The sequence below is a fragment of the Gymnoscopelus braueri genome (assembly GCF_963280865.1).
Source record: "Gymnoscopelus braueri genome assembly, chromosome: 14".
Taxonomy (NCBI): Eukaryota; Metazoa; Chordata; class Actinopteri; order Myctophiformes; family Myctophidae; genus Gymnoscopelus; species Gymnoscopelus braueri.
Window position 1 is genome coordinate 31,760,758 of NC_137619.1, and position 19,341 is coordinate 31,780,098.

Genomic DNA, 19,341 nt, shown 5'->3' on the forward strand with positions numbered 1-19,341 from the left:
AACGTAATTTTATTTAAAAAAAAAAAAAAAAAAAAAGAATTGTTTCAAATTTGACCCAAAGACCAAGGAGATATGATTTTTCGAAGATCTAGACTCCAATCCACTTCCTTGTTAACTTAAAAATTCTGTATCTTGGCTCCTGAGTAGTTTTTTTTCCGATGAAAAATCTCTGGCAGTGGGCAAACGTGGCCAGCAATAATTGTGGCAGTGAATGAGTTAACTGGGTAACAGTAGGAGGCTAAAGCCTGATTTACACTCCATTGAAAATCTTTTAGTTTTCACCTACATTCAGCTGATGTGTGTAGAGCAGGTCACATACTGGACTGATTTGTCATTACGTACAGTCAGAGTATTTAACAAAGTTCTGAAATATAGTACAAAGCATGGACAAAAAAAAAGAAGAGGAAAGAGACCACATGAGACAAGGAGCTGGTCAGTTAGAAAACACTTTACTTATAAATTAGTTAATATTAATTCATCTCACAAAATGATTTGTCATCCTGGTGAGGAGAGTCATCGCCAAAAAAAACGCTTAAACCTTCATCGTTCAAGCGCCTACAACACACACTGACACAATGTAAGGCCGTCGCCATTGCCCATACTGGAAAATACCTATATACTGTATATATACTGTTTATATATATATATATATATATATATCAAACATTTTTAAAGAATATACAATAATTGGCCAAACATTTGAAAATACATTTTGGACCCTGTAAATATATCAATATATTTTTTGATAGATTGGCCCCTCAACATTTATTTTCTCACATACATTATATATGTGAGACACATTTATTGGCCAATTTTTGTATATTTTGAAATATTTTTGAAAATATTAATTTCCATTTGGTATGGGTGGACTCCTCTTGTATCACTACTAAGCATGGGTAACGAAGGATCAGTTGGTCCTAGAAACAGTAACTATGTTTTTCCACACACGTTGCTAAGCAACAGACGTGACAGCATCCGACATAATGAACACACCTCGCTATGGCAGCAATCTGTGCCGCAACATCATTCCATTGAACATCTATCCCACCACTCAGAATACAATACTCAGTAAATATTCAGAATAAAAAGCATTGAGATCCATACCATATCATGGAGGCATCTCAAGGCATGTTATCACAAAGGCTAACACATGGCATCACTGGTGCTACTTGGCAATTCTGAACAAAACAGTGTTCACAGGAGACACACAAAAAAACACGGCGACACTGCTCTAAAAGTGGAGATTATGAATATCAAAGTGACCCGGTTACAACATCAAAAGGTCAGAACGTGACACAGTATTTAAAAGGCAATGCTTTCTTTTCAATAAAACCCCTTTAGCAAAATGTGTGTCAAGTTGCTTTGGTGCTGCTTATTGAAGGGCACTAGGTGTAGGACCTTCACAAACAATATAGTTCACCAAAACCCAATTCCATGTACATTTAATTTGCCTTTAGACCAACCCAGGGTAACTGATAGAAGGATTTGGCCTCATTTTTAAATGGGTGCCACACCGGTATTATAAAAGTCAGTCGGCATTGAAGTTTCTTAGCAGCATTCATGGAGTAGAATTTTGGAGCTGTCACAGCTACAATTGGAAACTACGATAGCCGTTTTGATGGCTCTGTACCAATCTAATTACAGCAGGGAGAAGATATCATCACAACCAGCCATCTTTATTTATTTATTTATTTATATATATATATATATATATATATATATATATATATATATATATATATATATATATATATATATATATATATATATATATATATATATATATATATATATAAAATCCTTCCTAGCTAGAACACAAGAGCAGGTGAACATGTCAGGCACTGTAAAGAAAGATTAGTAATGCACCAAACACTCTGAAATGATTTAGGTAAGGCTCTATTACTCAAGGAATGCTCATAATTAAAACTGTTAGTAAGACATTTACTGCAGTGCAACTACATCCCTTTTTCATACACTTGTATGGGCACTTTAAACTGTGCAAACTAAAACCTTCATGGGTGACATTTTCCACAATTCTCCCTGCCTCTGAATCAAACTGAGTACACACATCTTTAAAAGGCTAGGCTACATCAAGGCCGGTATAATAAAGTTATGAAGCAATAAATAAAATCAATGTGAAATGTGTTAAATAAAACCAAGCGCTGCTCCATTATGGTCCTTTAAACCGTTACAGTCTCTACTTATGCTGCCCCCGAGCGAAGTGGCAGGCAAAATCATACTTGTTCTTGCACTTGTGGCCGCAGATGTTGCACTGGAAAGGGTTCTCATAGCCATGACAGCCCATGTGGATGGTGTAGAGGATGTTATCAGGGAAGTAGATGTCACAGTGCAGGCAGTGGAGCAATATCTGGGGCTCATGGTGTGGGACAGGCAGACATGGGGCCGGGGTGCTGGGCTGGCTGTTGGTGATACTGGGAGTACTGGTGCGACCGCTGTGCTCGCTACAGGGTCCTCCTCCGGGGCTGTAGCTACTGTGGGGAGGGGGCCTTGGCTCTGGGGTGATGGGGGAAGAGGAGGGTGCATGGGCCGCGATGGACGAGACGACCACGGGGTCTGTGGCTGGATGGGGCAGCTGGATGAGGAACGGCTTCTCGTCGACTACAGACTCGGCTCCAGGAGATATGGGTCTCGGCTGGGTCGGGGCCTGCACGTCAGAGGGGAGACTCGCCAACTGGCCGGCCAAAGTAGACAGCTGGCTCAGCGGGTTTTCCATGACTAGGTCGTGGGGGTGGTGGTGTTCTTCCCGGGAGCTCCCGTCCTCGGCTGCGGTGCCCTGGTCCTCGTACGCCGCCTGCCGCAGGTGGGGCAGCTCGTGAGAGAAGTCGTTGATGTTGTCAGCTTTATGCACCACCATGGACGGGGGACTGAAGTTGATAAGGAGCCTGCGGCTGTAGCCCAGTGAGCTGGCCTTCTTCTGCAGGACGCTCAGCATCTTCTTATGGGAGAGCGAGCGAGCGCCCTTCATGGGCAGCAGCTTGTGTCGCCGCCGGCGGTGGTGTGACAGGTTGCTGCGGTCGCTGCAGCGGAAGGCACACAGCTCACACTTGTAAGGCTTCTCACCCGTATGCGAACGCATGTGGGCCTCCAGGTGGCGCTCATAGGCAGAGGCAAAGGGACATAGGTGACAGCGGTGGGGTTTCTCTCCTGTTTGTTAGAGGAACACAAACATTTACAGGGACAGTTATGTCAGTGGGCAAAATATCAAAACCATGCTGGTATTATTGACAGCGCAGTTTAACCAGTCATAAATAAGAAATACTTATGTGCTTTCGGAAAGAGAACACATAGGCGTCATTGCATATGTTCACACTCACCTGTATGAATGCGGATGTGCTCAATGAGACGTGCTGTGCCTCTGGTGGCATAGTTACAGTAGCGGCACTTGAGCTTTCCATCATACGTCCTCTCAAAACCGTCCACCAGAATCCCTGAGCTGTCCTCCAGGGACATGTCCACAGAGGGGTGATCCAGACCATTTTGACTGCAATCTGTTTATAGAAACAACAGCCAGACATACAGATTGATGCCAAGTAGGAGAGGAGGAGTAAAATATGCACAATTTATATGGTCATTTATGCACTAACGAAAGAGGAAAATCTTCAAATGAGGGCAACTGGGATTCAATTGAATGGTATAATTATAATCATAGTTAATCCAAATAAGTAATTTACACATGTGTAATTGATATTTTTACATTCTACACAACATGTTCATAATCTAACAATCTAAATTAGTTTTATTCACAGTGCAATATAGCCACAAAATTGGCAGTGTAAATGGCCAATACTCGCTGAATGATTAAAAGCGCATCATGTTCAATTACTTTGTCAAGAAATTACTTAGAAACTTAGAATCATGACAGATTGTGACTGACAACAACAACCATCATTGTGTGATTTTGGTGCCTCGCAAAGTGCTATTCCATATACTGTTACAGGCGTACTTACTGAAGGCGATAATATGACCTGATGTGTTTAAAAACGCTCAAAGCAGCCAACTGAGTAGCAGTTTACCTGCTGGCAACCCGCCTGCCTCTTTAACGCCACTCACAGAACCTGAGATCATGTTCACATGTTGAGTTTGCTGGCTGAGATACTCCTGGAAGTCCTTGACGAAGTCCAACGTGTCTGGCTTTTCTTCGCCCATTGAAAGTGTCAGTTGCGGGGGCCAACACTGAAATGGCAATTCAACATGTTATAGTAGCATCTCTATTCTGATGGCAAATAAAAGGTATTACAATTATTTGGCAACAGCATCTCTAAAACTGACCGGACAACAAAAGACCAAACAAAATCGTTATTCTTATTGATCAGAGACAGTAAAAGATGGTTTTATTTGTATACTCTAAATCAGGGGTCTTCAAAAAATTTCAGGCCAAGGACCCCTCAGCTGAGAGAGCGATGAAGGAGGGACCCCCCACTACATATTGTATAAAATTGTGTTGCAGATTAAACATTTTCATTGATTCCATAGATAGCTTCATAGACTTGACAATCAGTACTGTCATCAATGTTGGATTGACGTTGATGTGTATTTTCAGACAGTTAACCACTTAAACCCTCAATACTTAGAGAAAACTTGTACTTGATCTGCTCTTTTCCCCCCTGGCTTACACCAAACCTCTTTGCCAAATATAGCAAGGCGAGGCAATGTGAGCTTGTAGATCTGCTATTTTTGTCTAATGTTCCCCTCAGAAAAGGAATTCTAGGGTTCAAGTGGTTAACGTAAAAAAGAAGTTCCTATCACACAAATATTTGGTGGCCCACCTGTAGTACCTCTGAGGACCCCCTGTTGAAGACCCCTGCTCTAAATTAACACTCAGGATTTTTACACTGTATGTACCCACTCACTCACTCACTCAATTGAATACACATGGACCCCAATAGTTTTTTTCCCCTCAAAATCAAGTATCATCAAGAATTCAATCAATCAATCAATCCATCAATCAATCAATCACCTTTTCAAAACAACCAGGGCTTTCACCAGTCGGTATTCTTCTGCTTTCACCTGGTTGGCCGTGGTGTAGACCAAGCTCCAGATACCTCCAGACAAGAGATAATCCACCACAGGCAGCGAGCAAAACAGCCCGATCCTTGTTGTTTAGTCGGTCGTTACACAGTCGATCCCCATCATCATCATGTTGTTGACTTGTTGTTACCAACGCTACGTTAGCAACTCGGCTAACGTTAGCTTATCTTAGACTCACAAGCTACATCCTTCCCACTTACACAACGGTGTCTCTACCGACCTCACCCGCAAATCCATTGTTTACATTTGCCTTTGGGAAATCAAGAACACATCTAAGCGTGACGTTGGTTATTTTTTTATTTAAATAACTAACATTATTATCGCTACCAAAGCTATGAGAAAACAATAAGGCAGTTTGAGGGGTGGAAGTTGTTGCCTGTGTCGCCAGGTGTTGTGAGAGAAATAAGCAAACAGGTCTAGGAAAACAAGGCAAAAGAAGCCATAAGGCCACATGAGCACTTTCAACCCTAAATATAAATATAACCGATCTACAAGCTCACAACGTGTCACGTTGTGAGCTTGTAGAGCTGCTATTTTCACAAACTTGCAATAAAATGTGGAATATATATATATATAATATATATATATATTTTTTGAAACATTCTAACAACACAAATGCTCCCTGGCAAAAACATTTATTAAAATATTTGAGAACCACTGGTTTAAATAATAATATTTTTTTTTGGAAACTAGCCTAAATAAGCAAGTACACATTAGAAACGAGCCCCAAAAAAACAATATTATACCAAAATTATATTTACAAGCAACTTTACATAAAAACAAGCCCAAAGTCGCTTATAATAAGCCGACATGGCAACACTGGTTGTTGCACACATCATGTCCACCCGCGAAAATAGTCCCGCAATAAGGCAACAACAACCGCGAAAGAAGGTTCCGCCCAGAGGCTGGAAGAAACACAAAGAAGCCTCGTTTGACTCACTCACTGTGAGTGCATTAATTCTTTCCATGTCCTTAGACTGAAGCAGCATATGTGTCTGTGGTGTAAACGGCTTACGAGTGGCCCCGTATGATAAGATAGGCCCATAAATCTATCAACCCAGTCGTTCTTGAATCTTGTACAGGTGTTGTGGCACGCACAGTTAATTGGCTGAGTTACATTTAGCTGCAAGCAACTCTTAGATTACATTATTACTATCTGGAATCTAGATTTGCAATACCAACCTTTGACAGCCCATACATCAAAACAGAAAAGTCCTATCGGATTGTATTAAATGACGTTTAACTCACCAACATTGCAGCTGTAGGAAAGCTCGAATTATCCTCTTTGTATCTGCAAAGGTTTTGTTTCATAAAAATCCACCGTAGACATCTGTCAAGAAATTGCGTGCAGGTGTAATTTTCGACGGTGTTTTAGTTTGGAAGCACTAGTTGGAAACTCATCGGTCCTGCGTACCAGTGCCACCTGTTTCGAAATTGCACAAAAAAATGCAGGAGGCAGCAGCAGGAGGACGTTGCGTTATTGAAAACGAGCGCTTCCAAACTCTGACACTTAAAAAAATATCACCTGCACGGAATTTATGTCTATGGTGGAATTTATGAAACAAACTTTGCAGATAGAAAGAGGATAATTCAAGCTATCCGTACAGCTGCAATGTTGGTGAGATTAACGTCGTTTAATACAATCAGATAGGACTTTTCCGTTTGGATTTTTGGGCTGTCAGTGGTTGGTAGTATTGCAAGTAACTCTAGATTCCATACATTAAAAATAGAATCTAAGAGTTGCTTGGCTAAGGCATAGGCAGGTTCAATGGCTTTTATGTTTATGAACAACTTGCATGACCTGGCATAAAACACGTGTTTATTTCCTTTCTGGATTGGAAATCGGTGGCATTTACTTATTTTATAAATAAATATTTTATTGGGTTTCACATATTGTATAAACCCTTTCTAAACAACACAACAGATTTGACAGATTTTGGACCACCTCCAAAACTAGATGATGCACCTCAAGGGGGTTATACTTCTAATAAAGGTACTATACAAACTGCCACAATCCAAAATATTGTGGTCGTGCCAATGCCACTGCGCTACAAGTTCTGGCTGGCCGACATCCAGGACGAGTGCATCATCGGATTGGACCTACTTGAATGATGGAGAGCCATTGTGGATATCCAGAAGGCCCACCTCCATATGGGCTCAGTGACAATATCCCTTCAGCGTCGCAGTCAATGTCAGCATTCCACCTCAGGCACAGCACGCACACTTATCCATGACAGCAGCCAGACACATGCACACTTACACAAGCCCAGCCAGCTGCCCCAGAGTGTGATGACAGTCAACGGGGGGTTTGAACAGCTGGGTTCAACACCGCTGATAATCAGTCAGCCGCCAGCATGGATACCGTCATTATAGGGCCCCTCAGAGGAGACCTGTGCAGCCACGGGGAGGGCTTTCAGCAGAGCCACGAGGGCCTCTCCCTGGCACAAAGCTATCAACCTACTGGAAGAGTCCCTTGACATCTTTGGTGCCCATGACGAGCACTGTACCTGATCCACACTGGTCCATCGCAAAATTAACACCAGCCCCCTACACCAGTGGTCCTCAACCTTTTCAGGCAGTGACCCTCAAAAGAATCATATTTGAACTGGGGACCCCCCACCCTGATAATCATGTAGGAGTTGAGGCATTCGATTTAGTTTGACTCGGTTCCACAGATAAATATTGTGAAAATAGCAAATCTACAAGCTCACAACGCCTCACAACGCAAGACGTTGTGAGCAGACTTCACTGGTGGCAATTTTTGCCGAATGTACACCCCAGAATTGGGACGATAGGGTTCATGTGGTCAATGGGAGAACCAGTCAAACGTTTCAATTTTGCACTTCTGTTCTCTCAGGTGACAGTTTCCGGACAAGGTGGCCCTCAATAAGTATGTGTATGTCCACTCCAGGTGAATCTCGGCAGCAGTGACACCAGCTTGGTCCTCCTGTACACCTGTATGGCTCCATGACTTCCAGAAGATTCTACGACAGTAATGGGTAAGATGGTGCCTTGATGATAATCAATCACAAAGTTATATAAAAGTTTTAAGATGACAGTAAGATAATAAAGCTACAATGCATGTCTTCTGGCGACATTGCTATAGTAAAAGGTTGCACAAGCTGATTCACTAAAAGACAAGTTGGTAGATACAGAGCCATTCTCATCCGGTTGGCTGATATTTTCGGAAACCAACATTTTCCATAGCAGAAAACTGCCCATATCATTGTCTATGCTATGCTGTGTATAGCCTATATACATTTGATTCATGCTATTTCTCTGTTGCTGTTGTATTGGCGTCCAAAGTAGCAAATCGCAAATAATATTTTTTTACTCAAAAATGTCTTCTGGCTGAAGGAGTACCTTAAAACTTGGGTCAAGTCTTTTAATTCACATTTAAAATAATGAGAACTCATTTGTACACTGAGTTCTCTCTCAGAAATGAAGTCTAATTCAACTTCTTCACTGATAACCATATTTGACAACAGTGCTTGCTATTTCCTGTGAAACTGTTGTGGCTGCTCTTCAAGATAGACTAAGTTTTGAGCTCTGACATACTGTAGCATGAGATAGGCATGTAAGATGGTTTTAGGCATGTCCTAAAACCAGATGTATCAGGAGGGAGAGAATGTGGAACCCTGACAATAAAATGACTTTGTATTGAATGAGAGCCGGGCAGAGAGCAACTGCAGTTTAGTTCAACAAGACATCGTGCAGACATAAAAAACAATCTTGTAAGCAATCGAGCATGTGCTCTGGCACTAGTTGACGCTAGTAAGTTTAACCCAGGGAGGGCCTCATGGCTTCCAGACTCCTGTCCTGTCCTATTAACCTGTACGTCTTGTGTGTCTCTGCTGTGGTAACACAGTCATTCATCTTCCAGGTTGTCACAGAACCAGATACTAGAGAACATGTGTTGTATTAACCTCATACTTGGCAATGAAGTGATTCTGGTTTGCCACTGTGACATGAGACAAGTGTCACACACTTTCAGATATATAGCCTGCAATTACATGCAAGTGGCAAATGAGGTGCAGCAATTAAATTACGTTAAAATGCTACTGACTCATTCATGTTTCATCACAATCAATAATTTACTTGTAAGCAGTTTGGTGAAGATCACATTGCCCCATTTGTGTCAAAGAAAGAAAACCATTGACAAGACAAATGGCCAAGTTGAGTGATTTACAGCAGTAATGTACACCCACTGTCACCCGTGAAGTCTGCATTGTAATACAAGCTTCTCATTTGGTGTTGACAGAGCTATACAAGAGTGTGTGTGATGTGTGATCTGGTATCCTGCAGAGCATGACTCCAGGTGTGTGTGTGCGTTTGCGTGTGCGTGTGCGTGTGTGCGTGTGTGTGCGTGTGTGGGTGTGGGTGATTTTAATTTTAATGTGCGTATATGAGTGTGTCCAGTCCACATACATGTAGCATATTAATATAGGATATCATTCTTTGTCATATGACATCCAATTAGAATAGTTAGATACAGTTCAGACTATGGCCACAAGATGGCGTACGCGCCTCAGAGATGAACGTGGCAATTTCCCCAAACTCAAGCCTACCACACCTAAAACATTATTTGGCGTCTACTAGACGCACTAGACGCCGTCTATGATTCCCCATTGCCACACTGAAGATGGTCTTGATCATGTAACTAAACGAAGTATAGACTAAAAATAGTCGCAGAGACTCGGACAGGTCCCAGTGGCGTGACAATGACAAATGACATCTCTAGGTGAAAAAGTCTAAGGTTTTGGGAAGACGTGAGTCATGACAGTCGACCTGGTGGAGTCGGTGGTTGAACCATGACCGCTGGAGCAGTCAATTACATCGCCTTCTAATAGCCTGTCGACACTAATGTTATTTTATTGCAATTTAATTATGCTCAGGTTTCCAGCAGGGCCAGATCCTTCTGAATAATTAACACGCACCAACAATAATTTGTCCGGGAAGATAGAGTGTGGCTTCTTTGTCTGCCCATGAGGTTTAGTTTTTTAGTTTAGTTTTTAAACAACATATTTTGGATTTTCGATTTGATTTCTCTGATATCAGAGAAATCAAAACCAATAGCCCATCGTGTCCCCAGACAAACAGTGGAGAATACATGTTAAAAATCTGCAGTGTTATTTTAGTTGTTTAGCCTATTATCCCCAGTCCTCACTAAGGGCAAATTACACAGGAGTGACAAGAGTAGCTTATCCACTAATACTTTGCAATGAACTGTAACAAGGCTAAACCACGAAATAATTATAGGACCTATTTTTTGTAACGCAAAATAAAATAAGAAATTATTTTTAGGCAATTTTATTTCTGTCATATGTTCACCTTGATTAATATTGATGGAACGACCAGTAGGATTTTTAATTTGTTGATTTTTAACAGCCAACCCACATGTAAATTATACCCCCCCCAAAGGACATGGTTGCAAGATGTCTGTGTTAACCACAACTAACATTGCTAATTGTATTGATCTAGTTCCTTCATCCACTTCTGTATTTGTATTTTCATACCTGTAAATTAAGCAACAAGTACACCTTTTCATTTCATGCAGTGGACATGCAGTGGAGTTTATTCAGGCAGGATGTTCTCATGGTTCTCAGTGTACACTACAAACAGGGTCATCCTTGAAGGACACAACATGAACATTGTGCAAAATGGAAATTAGAGCATTATAGCCTAATATAGCTAGTTAAAGAAACTCATTTCACAAAAACATTATTGAAAATAAAAATGAAATATTTGCATCCCCTGGTATAACTACCAAAGAGATTGGAATCTTTGATTTGATGAGGTTTGTGTTCTCTGTGAAAACCATATTATGAGCATAGAATAAGATCCTGACTGCAATCTTCACTATCACTATTATTATTTAGATGCTCTCGACAGACTCCATATTGGCTCATAACATAATCATGCCTTTTCTGTTTGTTTTCACATGCACTTGCTTGGAGGTTTGGAATATGGAATATTACCTTTAACAAGGGGGATGCAATTTGGTCATTTTGCTAACAATGGAGATGGCATCACCCTCACCCCCCTCACAACTACCTATACTGAATAGAACATTATAAAAAGTAGTAATTGAAAAAACAAAAAACAAAAGGTAGCACATCCAAAATTTCAAATGGAGGACAAAGTACTCACATTTACACTTTTTTGTATTGGCACACACCAATTGGTGTGTGCCAATAAAAAATAAATATATATAAAAAAGTGGTAGTGTGAGTACTTTGTCCTCCATTGATTTGAAAATTTGGATGTGCTACCTTTTGGGGATTTTTTCAATTCCTACTTTTTAAATGTATACTGGATTTAAGGTCTAGCTCTCCACTGAGAAAACCCATTGTTGATGCGCAACCTCTTTTTCTTATTGAATCAATAGAACATTAATTTGTCCATTTAGTTGAAATAATTATTATACTTCATGCATTTACTGTATGTGCGTTAATGGTTCAAGTAAAAGCCAGATTATTGGATATTGTGTCAACATAGAAGTGAGTTTGAATTTACTTTACACCCTGGCACATGTGACATGTATCCCTTCGACCGCACCTGCCTTTAAAGGCTGCAGTGTTATCCACTTACCCTAATTCACATTTAAAAGACTTGAATGAAAAGGATCCCTTCTCGTCTCAACTGCTTGATTTACAGGCTGTTTGTGGTTTTACACAGCACAAGATAATTCATTTGCCCCTCCTCTCCTGAAAGATATTGGGATTTAATTTAGAGAAGGCGGTAAGCAGTTTTTTAAGACTCCTGTCATTTGTTGTGCCCGTATAAAAGCTGCATTGGAGATTACCCTCCAAGAAAAAAGCATTTTAATCCCAGACAAGTGCAGCCATAGTAACTTTACACAGAGAGCAGCCTCTCGGTGGCAGAAAGGTGAAGGGGGCTTTGACAAGATTTATTCTTCTGCTACCAAGACTGTTGCTTTCTTGAGGTGCCCCCCTCGCTCCACGTGGGGCTTTTGAAAAAGAGCTGAGAGGTGGGGAATAGGATAAAGGAGGTATATATTAAGCTTTTCTTTCCTCTCACCACTTAATTTCCTTGCAGGCGCGCCTTGCGCCGCTGTAATGAATGTAATTGCCGCCTTTGATGAGAACACTATTATCTGGATCACACTTTACATGGGCAAACAAGACTGCCCAGTCCCCCCTCCCCCGCCTCCCATTTAACTCAGCAATGAGACCCCCCAATTATGCAGCGAACAAGTGGCTTTTCATAAAGCCAGTGTGTCACTCTCGATTGGTGAGGCTTGGGCCGTCTACATGGGCACAAAGGATAGATTAGATGTGATATAGGCGCACCAAAAACCCCATTTCCTTGATTAATTTCCTGCATGCCAAACAGAATGGGCTCACTCTCTTTCCACTGAATTCTATCTCTGATTTAAAGGCAAACTTTAATCTTTTGATGGATGCGGTAACTCAATGGACAGAAAGACATTTTATTGACCTAGCTTGACCACAGCTGCCAGTGCTTTAGGTGGGAAATATTAGAATTACAGTGTATGAGTATAGAGGGCAGAGAGAGAGAGAGAGAGAGATTTTTGGCATGTAAAAGCTGCAGAGTATTTGTATATTTCTGCCCTCAGCTGAGATTAAACCACTTTTCATATTTACTCTCACACACACACACACACACGCACACGCACACGCACACGCACACGCACACGCACACACACAATAGCACACACACACACACAATAGCACACGCGCACGCACACACCCACACACCAGTTGTACCATAGAAAAACACAGTCACAAACAGACACACACACACACACACACACACCTATACACACACAAATGCGTCCAGGCTCACTAAACAGCCATTTCATAATAGCGGAGAACAGAGATGATGGGATTTTATGAGGCGACGCGCGATAAAGCCGTTGTCACCTTAGAAAGTTTGAGTGTTCCTCTGACTGCCTTATTACCGTATTAAAGCACCACTCGAAGAATTCACACACACCTCACCCAGACCCTGACAGCCTGCCACGCTTCTGTCTAATATTGCATCAGGCTGAAATATTGAAAACAATCAAATAGACTGTCACAAGTGACAAATTATACTATTACTCCTCAAAGACTGTCATCCTTGAAATGTATTCAAAGCCATTTCTTCTTTATCGGTGAGTGATTATTCCTTTAAGCGAGCAAGTCCTCAATGATAAATTGGTAATCAATTAATTTGACTATCATGCTCGAAGAATTTGCCTTGAGGGATCTGCGGCATTGGTCACTTCCATTCACTTGCATGTGCATCCTATACCAACTCATGATGCTGCTTGGGTTTGATGGATGTCTACTGCCTGACCACCTGACTCTTAAAGGTTTATACCATCAGAAACAGGTTGCCATCCGGACCCAGTCAGGACAGAAAAAGAATTGGCCAATATTTTTGACTGAAGTGGCATTTTAGCAGTATTTATTTGAGGGCCCAACTACCAAAACCATGGGCCACAAATAAAGAAGATGGTATAATAGCTTTTGACTGGCCTGCTCGCTCCAGACTTGAAATGAAGTGTCCAGTTGTGAGTTATCGTGGCCAAACGTCATTTGTACAGGCTGAAAAGTGGGGACATTTTTCTAGCTTGTCACTCTGCAGCTATAGCTCATTGTCCTGAATGATGCCTCTGAACGCACAGTTGCCCTAATACGAGCATTTCACTCGCACCGTGAGAAGGCTGGTAATGGATGAGCCTGTCCATAGCAGGATAATATAGTGTGTCCACTGACACATCTTTAAACACCAATGCTTGACTGGGTCCTGGTCACACATAAAGTCTCAGCATATCTGCCATACTTCTCACACCGGCAACCAGCCTTAGTCTTAGTGTCAGCCTTAGTGTCTTCACATTTCTGACCGGAATAACAAAACTAGAACCCCCCCATCCAAAAAAATAAATATATATAATAATAAATAACAATTTGGTTGGTCAGATATTTTGTCACTAAGTACCAGCAGCTGCATAAACATCACAAAGTTTTCATTAGTTAGACTTAGTTTACTGCATCCTGAACATGATCTGCAAAGAATAAGGGTGCCCTCCATAAACATGAATAATGAGATAATAACTACATCTTCCATCCATCTTTTTACAAAATAAACATTCATAATCCTAATATATCAAACTCATAACACCAAAGGGTTACATCATTACTCCGCCAGCTCACAGAGTGAAAAACCTAAGGCACCAAGAAATGTGAGGCTCACACTAAATTAGCTGTTAAGTTTTGATCTCTCTGTATGGATCCATTGGAGTGGCTATTGAGTCAGGCTAAAGAGTGGTCTGAATTGGACAGTGCTCTTAATGCACGGGAAGTTTTAGATTAATGAGGCCTCTGCCCTTTGAGACTATTGATCAAACCCAATCTGGCCAGGAACGATTTCCCATGTGCCCCTGCTGCTCTCTTTGTCCCATTCTAACCAATGACTCATGACATTAGCCAACGGCCTTCCCCTGTAGACATAGTTGGGTTGTTCTTTCCTTTCAATGTCTGAAACAATTAGTTTTTTTTTAAATGTGATTCTTTACAAATGATATCAGACAGCAACAACAGTGACACCGCGATGAGTTCCATTGCACAGGAAAATCCTCAGTGTTCATTTATCCACTATAGACCCGTCCATTTGGTTACATTTTGTACACTCTCACAGTTACAAATGTATACATTAAAACTGAGGTTTTACTGTGTGCATTGTCTGCTAACTGATCCAACCTCTGCAGTATGCAGTATAGTCAGTATTAAAGGGATAGTTCACCCCCAACATTACTTTTTTTCTATTGTTTAGTCACCCCATGGAGACTTGAATTCATGGATATTTTTTAGTTTTTGTCGCATTCCTAAGTCAATAATTTGATGACCGGCAGCGGTTCCGGTAGGAGACACAAAGAGTCTCCTTTGTCCGGAACTGCTACCTACAGGTCCGCTGGTAGGTAGCAGCAAATTATTGGCTTAGGAATGCGACAAAAACAAAAAAATATCCATGAATTCAAGTCTCCATGGGGTGACTAATCGATAGATTTTTTGGGTGAACTAACCCTTTAACCTGTAAGTACAGTAGGCACTCTCCTGAGTGTTCTCTTTTTAACTCAGAGAGTGTGGACGCTTACAGAGTTAAATTAACACTCAAGATTTTGCCGTGCACCTGGTTCTCTGCTTCTGATCCCCATCTCTGTCCGTACCTACCTATCTATGGCTCTCTAAAGCACACTCATAGCCTCAGTTCTGCTTCTGAGCTTCATGTCTGTACCTGTCTATGGCATTGGTTCTCAAAGGGGTCCTTGGGGGGGGGGGGGGTTCCAGGGGGTCCCCAGCAAAATGTGTTAATATAACATCACTATACTTTTAACCACTTTAACCTTTTATACTTTGCCTATTCAAAAATAGCAGATATGGGTGCCGTGCTATGAGCTTCTGCAATTTTTGAAAAATCGTGAAAATGTGTGAAAACCTTTTTGAATATATATTTTTCAGAGCGAACATTTGTAACTCAAACTTTGCTTCTGGGGGTCCCTGGAACAAAATATTTTGAGACGGGGGTCCACGGCCAAATACATATCATTTTGTGGGTCCTTGACATGAAAAAGTTTGAGAACCACTGGTCTATGGTGCCTCATAGCCTCAGCTCTGCTTCTTAGCTCCATACCTGTCCACACGTATCTGTGCTTTGTTGAGAAGTTGAGAAAAGTAAACCAGCTCTACTTTTCTCAACGTCAATCTTTTTGGCCCAGCACCCATTGAAGATGTGCGTATATATTTTCTTAGTTTGTTTAGTTCCCAAACTTTTTCAGCTCGAGACCCAAAAGATACATTTGGTGTGTCCCCGGGACCCAAACGTACAAAAATACTGATGAATGAATCACCTAAGCCCTGTTTCAAAAACAATGAAAATAGCTGATCCACAAGCTCACAACGCTTCGCATTGCAACACGCTGTGAGCTTGTAGATCAGCTATTCTAGCTATTTTCGACAATTTTTTTTTTCCTTTTTAGTGTCAAACGCCGACCCATAAAAACGGGTCCGCGACCCTATGTTTGAGAAACCCTGTTCTAAAGCACAGTCATAGCCTCAGCTCTGCGTCTCGGACCTGCCTTTGCGACCAACAAACAGACCCCAGGTCCTCGTACCAGCTCGCTCTTCTGCTGAAATCTCTTGGCCAGTGGTGGAAAGTAACTAAGTACATTTACTCAAGTATTGTACTTAAGTACAATTTTTAGGTACTTTTACTACTTCCAATTTACAATACTTGTACTTTTACTCCAGTACATCTCAGAGGCAAATATTGTACTTTTTACTCCGCTACAATTATTTGAAAACTTTAGTTACTAGTTACTTTGTTGATTTTGATGGTTATTACAAAACACACATTAACCACTTCAGGCCTATATATACTTACATATATACGCACAACGTGTCACGGTGCGACCCGTTGTGAGCTTGCAGATCTGCAATTTTCAAAAGATTAGAAAACTTGTGAAATTCTGCACAATGAGTACTTCTACTTAAGTGTATTTTGATGCCAATACTTTTGTACTTTTTCTCAAGTACATTTTTGAATACGGGACTTTTACTTGTAAACAGAGTATATCTACATTGCACTATTGATACTTTTACTTAAGTAAAAAAAAATCGAGTACTTTTTCCACCACTGCTCTTGGCCTCGGCCCAGGCATCCCCGGTGTCTGCAGGCGTCGTTAGCCAGGAGATGATGGGAGCTGCCCGGCCATAATGGGAGGGTTGACTGACCCCTGACCCTGTATCGATCCTGTGGGCCGTGTCCAGCTGGGCCTCCCCCAAAACCCAGTCAGCTGGAGAGGTGTCTAAAAGCTAACACCCCGGCTCCTATCCACTCTCCTACACACTCATTAATTACATCATTTACCTGTGACAGTGACAAACCTGCCTGGCCACGCCACACTTTATTAGGGTCACTGTATAAAGCTCAGGCCAGACCCTGACCAAAGTGTGTGTGTGCGTGTGTGTGTGTGTGTGTGTGTGTGTGTGCGTGCGTGTGTGTGTGTGCGTGCGTGTGTGTGTGTGTGTGCGTGTGCACACACACACACACGTAAAATGAGGAGTGAGAGACCCCATCTCATATACAGTGTGATTATGAGTATAGATGCAGGTTTCAGAGGGGAGTGTGTAGACTACTTTGTCTGGGCCTGTCGAGCTCATCATTGAGGCTATTTATTTTGATATGTCTGATATGTTGAAAGACAATGATTGCCAATTTTCTCATACAGACAAGGATATGAGAACAGATTCTAGCAACATTGGAACAAACTATCAGCAAAATACAATAAAAAAGAAGGAAAAAAAACAACAGAAAAAAAACCTCAACAATGTTACTCTGTGTTGCTCGTGTAAAACACCTGGGAAATATAATTGTATAAATCCATCTTCCTTTTATGTAATATTGTTCTGTAATTTTTATTCATTTAGGGTATTACAATTTTTTACTCGCAATTCTTTAATGTCCTGCTGTCTTCGCTCATCATAAGCAGCTAGGCGCCTCTTCATTTTCTGCCCCATCGATTAGCTTTTGTTGTTGCCTCTACGCAGTAAAATCCTGAGTGTCATTTAAACTCTGAGAACGTACAAATGGCACCCAAAGGGATCTGTAACTCTGTCAGTGTCCTTTCGGTTCCAGTTGTACACTCTCAGAGTTTAATTATCACTCAAGATTTCACTGTGTATTCTCACCACTATCTCTCCCTGTTGGCCAATACTCTTGCCTTTCATTCTATTTGAGTGCCCTACCCTTACTTTCATATCTCTCTTTCTCTCTCTCTCTCTCTCTCTCGCTTGCTCTCTCCTGCTCCTCCTAAATATTGCTCTCTCCCTCCCTATCCTCTATACCCGCCACAATAAAAGGCTATTGGTTTCCTCTTGCTATAGGTTTTTTGCTACACGCTGGTATTTCAATCCTGCCTCGATCACAGTGAGGTGACCTGCAGACATAAAGAATTGGCTTTAAGGCTCTGGGAAAAAAATGGGACCAAATCTGCTGCAGGTCGCACAGGGGGAAAATAAGCGGGAAATGTAAGTAAGCATGAAATAGTTTTTCATAAATAACCCAAATGACAACAGGCTTTCTAATGGTGCCGGGGGGCCGTAAAAGAATATGTTGCCAATTTTTCCCCTATTAAAGTGAAATAGAAAGCCAAATACATAACGGCGGTGACGGAAAAGTTGCATTGCGGGGCCCATTGGAGTGAAATGCGCCACGTTGTCGGGTGATTGAGGACAGAGTTGGGTGTTAGCAGCAGTTGTTATGGAGGTATGGCGGCAGAGTGATTGCTAGCCTTTACCGTCAAGGTCCCTCCAGATGGGGGGAGGAGAAGGAATGGGCCCCCCCTCCCACACCAAATCAATTGGTCAATAATTGTCCCCATTTTCCTGTGCGCACAGGTAGGCAGCTCTCATCTGTTCCCCTGCAGTTGATTTGATTTGCACTTATGTTTTTACAAATAATCAATGCTCCATTTTGACTGGTTAATAGAGGGGCCCATAATGGGCCAATATTGCCTCCTCAGAGGGAGGAGAGGAAAGGAAAGGAGAGAAACAAGAATACATAGAAAAAGAGTGGGCAATAATGGGCACACACGGTAAAATCATGAGTGTAAATTTAACTCAAGAGAATGTGACCAAATCCTTTACGCTCTCTGAGTTACGAATAGAAAAAATGAACACTGAGGATTTTACAGTGTAGTTAAAGCTGCACTCCATGACTTCAATACCACAGGATTCATTCAAACCTGGGTCTCCCCACATGAGAGACCAAATGAGGTATCCCTGCTTGGTCAGGTGGAGATATTGCACTATGAGCTTCAGACAGTACTACTTGTCAACCAGTAGGTATAATTGGTTACTTCAATCCCCCACCCCCCTCCCCCCCTGGCAGGGGGCTTCAAAGGTATTGAAAACATTGGGAGGGCCAAAAAAGGAGTAGGGAGACCACCTCCAACCACTGCAGATGTGCTAGTTATATTGTATTACGATACTCTACCGATACTCTCTTCTGTGTTTTAATTTCTGTTTTACTAATTTACTTTACTTATTTAGTCTTCTTTCAAGCAATCCACTATAAAACTCCTTAGTGTTAATTTGGCCTTATGTGTTGCTTTGGTTAATTTTTTACACTCCCAGAGCTAAATTAACACTAGGATATTTACTGGGTGGTGTCCTTATAACCCTTGTTCAGGCCTTGGTCTGCCATATGAATGGGAACAGAATGGATGTAACATATGGCTTGTTGCCATCCCAGTCATAAAAC

General features: G+C 41.5%; 1 protein-coding gene across 2 annotated transcripts; it reads right to left on the reverse strand.

The window, feature by feature from the left end:
- Positions 1-1,778: 1,778 nt before the first annotated feature.
- ikzf5 (IKAROS family zinc finger 5) lies at positions 1,779-5,415 on the reverse strand. 2 transcript variants are annotated; one of them, XM_080448740.1, is made up of 4 exons: positions 4,979-5,415; positions 4,035-4,194; positions 3,336-3,509; positions 1,779-3,165 (listed from the first exon to the last, which is right to left on the reverse strand). In XM_080448740.1, exons 2-4 carry the CDS (start codon positions 4,165-4,167, stop codon positions 2,198-2,200), a joined length of 1,275 nt encoding a protein of 424 aa, XP_080304866.1. In that variant the 5' UTR covers positions 4,168-4,194; positions 4,979-5,415; the 3' UTR covers positions 1,779-2,197. The 2 variants fall into 2 exon arrangements, with proteins under 2 accessions (XP_080304866.1, XP_080304867.1); XM_080448741.1 differs by lacking the exon at positions 4,979-5,415 and having other exon boundaries at positions 3,969-4,100.
- Between the last annotated feature and the right edge of the window lie 13,926 nt (positions 5,416-19,341).

Excerpts from the sequence above, each read along its gene's own strand:
- ikzf5 (XM_080448740.1), bottom strand. The coding sequence starts at position 4,167 with ATGGGCGAAGAAAAGCCAGACACGTTGGACTTCGTCAAGGACTTCCAG. Across the intron at positions 3,510-4,034 it reads GGCAGGCGGGTTGCCAGCAG|ATTGCAGTCAAAATGGTCTG; the intron begins GTAAACTGCTAC and ends TTCTATAAACAG. Across the intron at positions 3,166-3,335 it reads GCACATCCGCATTCATACAG|GAGAGAAACCCCACCGCTGT; the intron begins GTGAGTGTGAAC and ends TCTAACAAACAG.